At 43.1% G+C, this 12,051-nt stretch overlaps 1 protein-coding gene across 1 annotated transcript in view; it reads right to left on the reverse strand.

Annotated features, from left to right (window-relative positions):
- Positions 1 to 12,051, reverse strand: part of CLUL1 (clusterin like 1) — a 126,995-nt gene that overhangs the window by 40,841 nt on the left and 74,103 nt on the right. Inside the window, exons 3-4 of the mRNA XM_086917976.1 lie at positions 9,872 to 10,042; positions 1,188 to 1,620 (exon numbers count right to left, since the gene is read on the reverse strand). Of these exons, the coding sequence (XP_086774102.1) occupies positions 1,188 to 1,620; positions 9,872 to 10,042 (604 nt within the window). The remainder of the gene's footprint in view (positions 1 to 1,187; positions 1,621 to 9,871; positions 10,043 to 12,051) is intronic.

The raw sequence follows: 12,051 nt of genomic DNA on the forward strand, positions 1-12,051 counted from the left end.
ATCTTTCCAGTGCCTGTTAGCTGCTTTGTCCAACTTTTGCAAGAAGTTTTTTTCTTTCCTCTAGAGCTATTTGTTACGTGCGTTATTGTTTTGTTTCACCATGAATGATTGCCTCCATCTTAAGAAAAGAGGTTACATTGGTCGCAGTCAAAGCCACAACTAGTGATGGCGAGTACCGATTGGTGGAGTACAGCTGCTTCTCTATTGGTTAACATTTCCCTAGCATCTGAAAAGGTGTATTTTATTACTTCCTTCTTGGCTGCTGTTTACATAAAACAAGTAAAGACAGCAAGTAGGTAATAATATTCACAGATTGTTGTAGCCCTCCTCAGAGGGCTTTATTGAACAATTGAAACTGTCACTCGTCTTTATCAACCTTAGAAGGATGAGAGACTGCAGTGGCATGTAGTTTAATGCTAGTATTCAAACCTGCGGAAGGCAGATACATTCGAAAAAATGCAATACAACGATCACAACCACATGCTAAACATGCTAACCTATCTTACTAGCTTTCCAGATGATTGATAGAATTTTGGTCTGGGATGAAATAGCGCCAATTGCCTTTCAGTAGGTAACTTCATTCTTTCATTCACAAGCAATTTTGTTCCTATAACAGATGTCGTGAAAAAAAGCGTAAACTCTTAAGGCCCGATTCACAGAATGAAGTTAAGACTCAATCCTAAACTTACTACTATTTTGGTATTCACAGAATGCACTTACTACTTTTGGCATTCACAGAATGAACTTAAGACTCAATCCTAAACTTGCTACTATTTTGCTATTCACAGAATGCACTTACTACTTTTGGCATTCACAGAATGAACTTACTACTTTTGGAATTTACAGAAGTTAGGATGTTGTCTTAAGTTTGTCTTAAGACAAACTTAAACAGACTTAAGACAGACTTAAGTTAGGACTTTGTCTTAAGTCTGTCTTAAGTTTGTCTTAAGACAAATTTAAGACAAAATCCTAACTTCTGTGAATACCAAAAGTAGTAAGTTCATTCTGTGAATGCCAAAAGTAGTAAGTGCATTCTGTGAATGCCAAAATAGTAGTAAGTTTAGGATTGAGTCTTAAATTCATTCTGTGCATCGGGCCCTTAAAACTTGCCTATGACATTCTGTTGTCACGTATTGTGTTCTTTTTCATATGAAATAAAAATGATTTGAAATTCTTTAAAAACTTGCCTGTGACTTCTTCTAGCAGATCTTTGGTTGCAGTTTCAAATTTATGCACCACTGTTGCCCAGCCGACCTTGAATCGTTCACAAATGTCAGAGCCGAAATCGAGCACTGTCTGGAAGAAGCTGGGTATTTTCCAGCCTTGAAAGGGGTCATCTGCGCTGACCGCGCGCTCAGTGGTCACAGCCATCGCTTTGATGTCTGGTGAGTCAGACTTGAAGTACCTGTGGAATGGCTCATCGAAATCTGTCTGCATCTCTTTGAATAAAGCAATGCTTTGATCAAACATAGCTCTGATGTCAGAGGTCAGCTGACCATACCAGGACTCCATCTGCCTCAGCTGAGCATCCTCCTCCTCGGACTTCTCCTTGGACCAGCCATCTTGTTCTTCATCATCATCAGGTGATAAAAGAGAAAGTCCTCTGAAAAACTCTTCAACCTGTTTGACGAAAACAGCAGAGTGTCAATGAATGCCCCCTAACTTTCCCAAAATTCATAATTATTCAGTTTAATGTTATTTTCAGTGTTTTGCTTTTGAAACATTTCAGGTTTTAAACGTCTTCCAATTGCAAGAAGCCGTTTATCCCAAAAACTCAGTAAAAAGCCAACATGTACTTAATTGCAACCAATCGTTAACTCCATATTGGTATGTTATAGCAGGTTGAAATGCTGCTTATGTCACATTGGTATGCATATTTTATTTCAAGTTACATGCCACAGAAATGTAGATAGTACTGCTATTTGGTATGTTATGTGAAATGGGATTATTATTATATAAGTGATAAAGTACCCCTTGTGATAATTTGGCCTGGTATATGCTGTCCACTAATTAAAGTGGGCACCTTGCACCGGTCCAAACGGCCCTTATTATGTATGAGGTCAAAGATAACCTTTAAAAAGCTATCCTAGTGGTAGCTGTGGAGAGCAGCCTTCAGGCTTAATCTTGAAGGAATGTAAAGCAGCTTGTTTTACTAGAATATCACCTCCTATATTGACTAAATGAAAGGAGAACCATACAGTAGTTATATAAAAATATAACACTCTCTAGTATCCTCTACACGAGGATAGAACACAAAGCACACAATACGAGATCAATAGAACAGTTGTAAATAAGTAGCACAATGACAGTGGGCTCCAGGGGGAGACCAAATCATATACTAAAATAGTGGTATAACAATCATGACTTGGGTCAAGACACAGTCTAGAGCATGTAGAATCAATGGGACCCCAAGGAACCACCCAAGGTGAATAGATAGGGACCCCAAGGAGGATGGGTGCAGTGTGCCAACACGACCGCGGGCTCCGTACAATTTTATGAGAAAGTCGCAGTTGCAGTTTTAAAGTTTAAGGACCTTTCTAGGAGGAATCGAGCAAACCCTTAGGAACTTAAGAGGTTGGAGAGCCACCCCACCCGTGGATTCCGTAGTACCTGTGTTACCGATCTCTCAGGAGCCGGGTACATAAGTCCGGAGTGCTGTTGGAAACCGCCGTTGTTCTCAATGGAGGGCTGTGAAGAAGTATTGCTGCTGTAAAGGTTAAAAGGGTTCAGAGGAATCCGAGCCTGAATTCTGGAAGGAAGGAACCTGAAAGCAGAAGGGATAAAGTCTGGGTCACTTCAGAGTAACCAGGGGCTCTGTAGACAAATGCCCATCGATGTCGGGTGCTTCAGGTGCAGCCAAGAGGACCAGGAGACGTTGAGGACAACCAGGAGATGGAGGTGAGCTGTCCCACGAAGGATGTCGAGTGCTGACGGGTCGGTGTCTGGCTGGAGCACCAACAAGCAACCCAGGCAGGAAGATCTAGCAGGTTACGGTGTGGACCAGCAAGGTCCAGCAGACTCACCAAGCAATGAGGAGTCAGAGCACGTCTGGAGCAACCAGGGACGCCAACAGAAATCAAGATGACCCTCAGGGGGACCCACAGGCCAACGTACCAGAAGTCGCAAGGGGACCTCGAGCAAAAATGCAAAGTACCAGCCCACGGAGCACTCGGCGCGAGGAGGCCGTAGTTCTTTGGTGCAAATACTGCTATGGGTCAGGACTACAGGGAGTCCAATGCACAAGCTCGGGAATTGCTAACAAGCATATGCACTACAAATGGACGTGGTGCACAGGGGTTTGGGTTACGCAGTCTCCACAAGGGATACTGGCCTCAAACGTGCTGAGAGGGCAGATCTACCTCAGGGAGCTTCAAAAACCCACCTCTTGTTTTGCTGAAATCTTCGGAGTCCACAGGAGCTCAGGAGCAGCAGACCTGACAGTTTAGTTTAGGTGCCTGCAGTTGCAGGGGCGTGACTCCTTCACTCCAAGGGAGATTCTTCACTTGTCCTTAGTGCACCACAGGTCCTGCATGGACTCGGTATGGAGCAAGGGCAAAGACAAAGGTTTAGATGGAGAGGGAGACGAAGTCGGACCCAGTCGAAGTCCAGCGAAGTCCAGAGTGTCCAGACCGTCGAAGGTCAGTGGTTTCTTCTTGTAGAATCTTGTCCACGTAAAATCTGAAGTCTTACAGCAAGGTAAGCCCTTTTGTACCCACGGGAGAGGGTTGGACAGATTCGGGGGACCCTCCTATGGAAGGGTCCGGACATAGGGGTTGTTACACCCATGTCCATTGTCCAGTTTCGCCCCAGAGCAGGAGCCAATGGCTCCCAGAACAGTTTTGAGCTGGACTATGCACAGGGATACTAAATGTGCCCCAAGTGCAGACTTTCAGGCACTCTCAGAGTGCACCCACCCAGCCCCAATACAATAAATCTTCTCTGGTAGGTGGTCACACCTCCCTGTGACAGGATGCCTATTGTGCTACCTTTGTCTCTCATAGGCAGCATCAATTTTGTGCTGTCCAGGTCGATAAGGCTGGCACTGGATAGACCAGTGACCCCAAGAAGCTCGTTTCTGAAGGGTGGAATCATACCTCCCACACCATTTACCTGTGTGGAGGTATGATTCCAAGATATTTGATACTAAACACAATATGTTTTTATGCAGCCGTTTTTGAGATAGCATTTACTGCAATGTTATAATGCACCTCTACCTATATGTCCGGCTGAGTCACAGTCAACCCGGGAGAATGGTCTCCGAAGGCTGTAGAGGGGTTCTACTCATGCAGGGGCACCCTCTCACTAAAAGCCCAACACTCTGCCTTCAGGATTTATAAGGCCAGCAATCGGGGTGACTTATAAGTTTTAAATGTAGTGACCTATAGATATAGTAAACCTATATCTAACGTAAGTAGTGCAAGCACCATACACAAGTTGCAGTAGCAGACCTGTAGTTCCATTTTGCATGGCCTCTCATGGGTGACATAATACATGCTTCAGCCTCTGGGAGTCCTCTGGGGTACCTATGCAGTGGGTACATGGTGACTATATATTAGGGACTTATAAGAGTACCTCAGTATCCAATCTGGAGTGTACCAAAGTACATGTGTAACAATTTAAAGGAGAAAGCAGAAAGACTGGGGACCTGATTAGCAGGATCCCAGTCAGACTGGTCAAAAACAGTGAAACAGCAAGCAAAAAGTGGGGGTAACCATAAGAATCAGATCCTACTTTCCTACACCCCTTGCCCTACATTATAAGGATATTGCAAGTCACTGAGGAATTCCATAGCCTTATAGAGGAACGAAGCTGAAGGCTGAGTTCCTTCATAAGATTTTGGAACTCTGAGGTGTAATATTACATAGTCACACCATCACCTTTACTGCAAACCACTTAAAACATTGAAACACAGCTCTTTTTTCTGAAAGGAAGAGTATGTTTGCAAACATGAAGAATGAAAATAGAACATCTAGGGGGGCGTGGCCCGGCAGCCAGGATGGCGGTTGCATTTTAGAACCTCAATCAGAATCCTCACTCAGAATCCTCGGCTTCTGATAATTGCCTGAGTTGGTGGCTGGGGCCCATTGGCCCAAAGACCGATTGCACTGAGGGCTGAGGGAGCGCAGAGGAGCACGATGCGGAGGACGAAGTTCCTCCAAAATGGCAGCCTAATCCCAGCTCGGTAGGAAGAAGCCTCTGAGAGAGTCGGACAGATGCAGCTTTTGGGGTTGTGGGGCTGACATCTTTACTCTGCAGTGCCCTAGAGGCAGGAAGGAGAGCACTGGTGTAGAGGAGGACCATCGGCGGGCCGGGACCCCGCGCTTGAGGCCAGAAGGTGATTGGGCATAAAGAGAGCGGAGCGATCGGCTGGTCCCTGGACTGAATGCCTGGTTGGCTGTCCATCGCCTTTTTTAACCCGCTGTGCAGCGACCCTCTGGGGCACCGGCGGGGCAGACATTGCTGTCCCGGTTCTCTCTCGGGGGCCTGCCCCTGATGGACCTGGCTGAATGTAGGCCTACTGGAGCTAGGTGTGGCTTGCTGATTCCCCACCCCATACACCCCCCTTTAACATACGGACAGGGAGAGCGGTGGTGCCCTGGTCTAGGGGACCGGCGATTGGGGGTGAGAGTGGGGACCATCCCTGGTCGAGAGGGATGCCCGGTGAGGGGAGAGCGGGGATCCATCCCTGGTCACTTTTTCTGGGCAAGTGGAACCGAGACTGAGGAATCTTCTGCTGGTGGATCAACCTCCCCTGGGCCATACTGCTCATGCTGATTGCGAGGGCCAGTGTGACGGGCCTTGGATGGAATCTTTGGAGTGGGCAGGGACTGAGAGTGAATTATGCCAAACTGCCATAGCTGCCAAGGTTTCAGATTGCTTATGTGTGACATTTGCATTATTTCAGGGTACTTATGAGTGACATTTAAATGCAAAATGTGTGACACTGAGAGTGACACTTTCTCACAAGTAAAACTAATCAATGGAGTTCATAGAAAGAGTTAAATATCAGACATTACAAACTTCTGAGAAATGAGAAGTTGTAAAAAGATCTTGAAACTGCTGCAAAGCCGGAAATTGGAAGGCCAGGATTCATTTGTGTTTCTCCCTGGTTACACAAACACAATGATCTACAGTGATTCCAGTAACAAATCGAGGTTTCATAACGTACGAGAGGCATTTCGCATCTATTTCTTAAAATTGTGAGTTTTATATGTAAATGTAAGTTACCAAGATGGATGAACAACAAAACAGTTATAAAATATTGTTGACCCCTTTAGACACACAATCTGGTAGACGTTGTTTCCAAATGCACTGAATATCAGGGCTAGCTGTGCTTGACTCACCTGTGACTGTGCCATAAAAGTGCATCCTGGGTCACTGCAGCCAGGCTGAGACAGAGAGAGTTTTTGGCCGTGCTGGGCCGGGGGTCATGGGGCTGCAGCAGTGTGGTGATATGGGTCTGAAGTGCTGGCCTGGGCAGGCCTGCTGATGATTTTCGTGGCCTTGTACTTCCTGGACAGGCAGTTTCATTGAGGGTGCTCAGCGCATCTGCCGCAGGTAAGAGCAGTTGGGTCGGGTTGAGGGATATTCGACAGATGACCACGAGGGAAAATTAAATAAATGTTGTCTGTCAAAATACCCCATACCCGGCCCCGCCGCTCTTACCTGCATGGGCCGCGGCTGGCTCAGAGAGAGACTTTTATTTCTGCACTGCTTGCGTGGTTGCTGCCACCACGCTTGTTGATTCATCTCTAGTCTCTAGTGTATGCTGGCCAGTCATCAGAATGAGTGACAGTCCTGCAAGTTGTGACTGTCTGCTTGGATGGCCGGTGATGTTTTTTTAAAATGCACTCTTCTGCACCGATCGGACTGCAACACCCTTGATGCCTGCATGCGTGACTGGAGGGCGTCTGAAGCACTTAACATTTCATATCAGTATTTGAACGGGACAGGGTAAGTAAGTGACAGGTGCCTAAGCTGAACCACTGAAGATGGGCAAACAGTGACACGAGCAGGAATCAAGGAAAAAAACAATAGTCCCCCAAATGAACACATAAACATGTGTAATGTTAACAGTATTTGAACGGTGCTCTGCTGGAGGAAACTGAACACAAAAAGGAGGGACAGAGAGGAAGGATAAACCATTAGCAAACAAGCATTTTTGAATAAAAATTGAAGGGATGAATAAAAAGGCAATGGGTGGGCTGTAAGCTCATATAGTGAATAAAGAATGTCTCGAAGAGACAGTGCATGTGCTGCCTAGGCTCAACCTGAAAATTATTCATTCTCTCTCACTTTACTTTCCTTGAATGGCATTTTAGTTTGTGGTTGTGCAAATGTTTATCGATGTTTATATGTTTACACTGATGAGGGCTGTTTCCTTTTCAGTGGTGTTTTATCAGGAATTTTAGGTTTAAAACTAAAACAAGACAGCCTACAAATAGTTCAGGAGATTGAAGTCATTTTCACCTTTGCACAGTTTCTTGTTAAAACAGTTGAAGTTCAAGAATGTGATGGGGAAAAGAGATTATGGGTAAGAGGCTGGGTTATAAGGGCACATCACACACAGTTCTTAAAGGCAAGGATGACCGTAACATGCTCACATTTAAGTATGTTGTATTCTCACTGAGTCATCATTGCCAAATTTAAAATCTTTATTAGCTCACTTTTAGTTACTAGAGTCTATCATGCTCATCAGTTCAAAACAGACAATCACATCTACAGATGAAAATATAATTCTTTTAAATAAATAATTTAAAATAAATTATCAAAGCATAAAGAGAAGGGGTTACATTAAATTGGCCATGTTTACTCGTGAAACTAGTCAATTTCTTAATCAGTTTATTGAAAATTCAGCAAAAAGCCATTAATAAAAAAATGTGAGAAATGAGGTGAACTAAGGCTTCCTATTTACTTATTACACAAGAGACACCATTGCCATATCATCACACAGCAAAGAATCTAAATACTGTCTAAGTGTCTGTGCTGTGGACCGAAACAATTCCACAAACATGCGTCTAACAAAGTCCATGAAAAGTACAACTAACACTGCTTAAGTTGCATGTGAGCTACAACAATAGCAGTGTTCTGCTTCTATTCTTATTACTCCACATGCATGCAAAACTGCAATGATTCTTTTATTTCTTATTTAAAATATGTACCCCAACCTATAAATGTGAAGTCACCATCTAAATATTTTTAAGACCCGATAGAGCACCTTTTGTGAGGCTTGCATTTCCACTCCTTTCTTTCTAAAAAACTTTTTGCATCTCAAATGTCTTCATGCATCTTAACCCCTTCCAAGCTCATGACGAGCTGGGCTCGTCATGGTGTAGCCTCCTCGCACGCTGATGACGAGCCCAGCTCGTCATGTAGCATGGTTTTTTAAATCTCAGCATACGGTCGTAATTAGATGAGCGCCCATGAGGCTAAAATTTGTGTAGATCGTGGGACCATATTTCCACTGCCATCCAAACCACACTCATCTGAAAGAAGCATGTAGGAGTTTAAGACTTATTTGGAGGTTGTACCTGATTCATTGGCATCTGGTGTGGGCTTGTTCAGAGCATGTAGGGGCATATTTAACATACCTTAATGCAGCACAACTCAGCAAGCCACCTTGCTGCATTGTGCTGTGTGAAAGGGAAAGGGCAGGAGTGCATCATATTTAACATCATAAGACGGATTCCTGTCCTTTCCTTGCACTGGTGCACTTCAGGCAGGCTAGTTCCAATGCAGACACCGTTGCACCATGGTGCAAGGGTGCCTGCGTTACAAGGAGGATTGTTTTCATGCAGGAAAGCATGCCTTCCGGCACAAAAACAATCTCTTGAGGCATTTTTCTCTTTGTGTGTGTGCTGCATATTACAGCACACATATAAAGAGGAAATATCTAGGAGAAAAAAAGATTGTTCTTCTCGTTATGCCATCCTTTGAGAGGTGAAGGGATTTCACTTAATCCCAAGTTTACAAACTCTTGTAAATTTGGCATTGCGTGAAATCCATGGTTAGATGCATGGGAATGCCCATGTTCCACCCATAGAACACCTCCTAGAATTACATGTAATGCAATGCAGGGAAAGCCTCTGTATTGCGTTGCATTTATTTTACAAAGCCATGTTAGGTGGCGCAAATCACCTCTTGAGTGGCTTTTTAAATACCTACTAGCATGTTCCGTTATGGACGCTCCACAAAAGTGGTGCAGCCATGACGCAAAATGTTAGTAAATCTGGCCTTTAATATCCTTTCTGCGGATTCTTCAAACGAGTTGCGAATTAGATAGTGACTACCATTCTGCTCTGCTTGCTACTTATTTATGAATTGATGACTTGTCCCCAGTACATCATCTATTTTAAGACATTCCTCACTAATTTCTACTTCCCTTCCATCATCCCTACTTCTCATCCCTTGACCCTGCTTCTCGTACCTAATCCTCATCCATCAGTCCTACTTCTCATCCATCATCCCTACTTCTCATCCAGCTCATGGATGAGAAGTAGAGATGAGAATGAGGAATGATGGAAGAGAAGTAGGGATTATGGATGAGAAAGAGGGATGAAAAGTATGAATAAGGCTTGAGGAATGAGGATGTCCTAAAATGGATGCTGTACCCCAGTAATAACGGACATTTAACACATGCTATCTAATCTTGATTCCTTGAGCTATTGTCAAATAAGCCCCATTTGTGAAAACAGGTGCTAGGGTTTTGGGTCGGAGTTTTTTATAGTACACCAGTTTAAATCCAGTGCTAAAGTATAAATATAATTCTGTCTCTTTTGACTTATAGAGGACATTTTTAATTGCGCACACAACTGCACATTATATGATAATAGATAATAGGAAAATATAGTAGAATAGATCATTTTCTTACCGTGCTTGTAAATTTGGAGGTCCCCTCAATGCAATTTGTGGTATAGAATATCAAACACGAGGTTTCCAGGCATGGTTTGCATTCCTCCCATTTACCCTGTAAGGTTGATTGGCACTGCCCTTCTTCTTCACTTAGACGACTTTTGATTTCTTCCATTAGATGCAAAGCTTCCTAGGAACATATGATTTAATGTTATTGTACTTAAAGCATGCACACAGATTCGTTTTTAGTAAGACTAAGCCAAGATCCTTTGCTTCTTGTTCAATATATTAACATTTTCCAGCTCTGCATAAAAATATTTTCCACCTTGTAATGCCAAAAATATTTAACTGCCCTTCAGAAGTACCAGAAAAGCCGTAACAGTGAATGATTGATATAACTTTTAGAAAAGGGTTAATGTTTTTCTCCACCTTTGGTAAAACCATTGCCATACATAAGTATATTTGCATGGGGTAATTACCAAATGAGAAGTTTGTAAGCTCAGCAGCATACTGCCAATGAGATGAAATACATGCCCATTAAAAAAAGGGATAGGCCTTCCACTGCAACAATGTAATATCAGAACATACCTTTAGAAATTACATTGAATTAAATTAAATGATGCCTAGTTATCTTGTCCTCCAGTGGTACCTGGAGTTAAACTTAGGCTATAATTGTGTGCCTACCACATAGTTATAGTCATAGAATATATAGTACCCACTGATAGTCGCCATTGGGTAGTTATAGTTAGGAATACATTTTCATAGGAAATCAAATTTTTGGTTTTCCGGTAACTTTGATGCAGTTTGATTAATCTTCACAAAACATTCCTGGGAAATGTCTCATCCACTTCAGCTACTTCCTGTAAAGTTTTGGGGTAATGCTTCAAGGAGGGGTCTGAGAAAAAGGGGAGGTCCCAAAACATGTTTTTCCAATGCAATTTTGCATTGGAATATTGAATAGCAATATAGATAAAATGGTTGAGCGGAATTACACCAAATTTGGCAGAAAGCTAAATATTTACTCACAAAGTGCGCTTTTGTGATTCTGTGTAAATTTATTCAGTAGATTTCAGTAAATTAGGGTTCAAAATGTATAGATATCTGAAGTTGGCTAGGCAGTTCGATTGTTTGGCGGCAACTTATTTTGCTAATAACTTTGGCGTCGGTTGACGGATATTCACAAAACTTCCCAAAAAAACAGTTCATCCTTCTCAGCTTCTTCCTGAAAGTTTTTGGAGGGGATCTGTCAAGCAGCAGCCAAGAAAAATGGGGGATCTCAAAATGCAATTTCCCCAAACAATTTTCGATAGGAAAATGTATCAACGATATAGCGACTGAATTACACCAAATTTGGCAGAAAGCTAGATCTTGATCTAGAAAGCATGCTTTTTGTTACTTGCTGCAAATTCGTTCAGTAGTTTTGAAAAGTAAAGGGACAAAAACGTTGTAAAGCTGGATGATTGGGTTGGCGGGACTCTCCCAAGAGCCCCGCGATCATGCAAATTCATATTATGGAGCTATCTGATTGGCTAAGAGGGCTTTTTTCTCATTTGCCACTTCGCTCTTGCAGAAGCAAAAGGCATGGTAGCTTGTGCTGTGAATGGCTGGATGCAACATGAAGAGAAAGGTTGCAGCCGCCACTTCAGGACATGGGGAATGAAAAAAAAATAAGATGTTGGGGTACCTTGAGCCCTGGACCTTGTGGTGGGCCCAGAGAGATTCCCCCAGGTCCACATTTAAAACAAAAAAAATTCACAAACCACAGTAACCAGCACGGTCCCAAGGACTCCCACGGTAGTCCCACTGGAGCACAGAGACCAGGATACCTTCCACAAGAGTCCACATTATTTTTAAAAGGGCCGACGCATTAATGTTTGCGGTAGGTTGCTGCAAACAGGCGAATGTCATGTGCGGCAGGGGGTTAGGTGGCTTTGAGGTATTGGACACAGGGCCTGGCATCAGAAACAATATGTTGTACTTTCGCCATGCACTGCTTCTGACCTCACATTTTACAACACTAATAACATGTTCTGTTAAATCATTGATAACGTTACTAACGATACCTGAACTGATATCATTGCTAGTACCACTGTACATGGCGGGGGCTTGAGGTATAGTTACTTGAAATAACTGTGACTGTTAAATTTCAGTATTTTTAGTTTAAATTGTTACATTTAAACTGACAATTTTACCTAACAA

This window comes from Lissotriton vulgaris, chromosome 4_1 (assembly GCF_964263255.1).
Source record: "Lissotriton vulgaris chromosome 4_1, aLisVul1.2, whole genome shotgun sequence".
NCBI lineage: Eukaryota > Metazoa > Chordata > Amphibia > Caudata > Salamandridae > Lissotriton > Lissotriton vulgaris.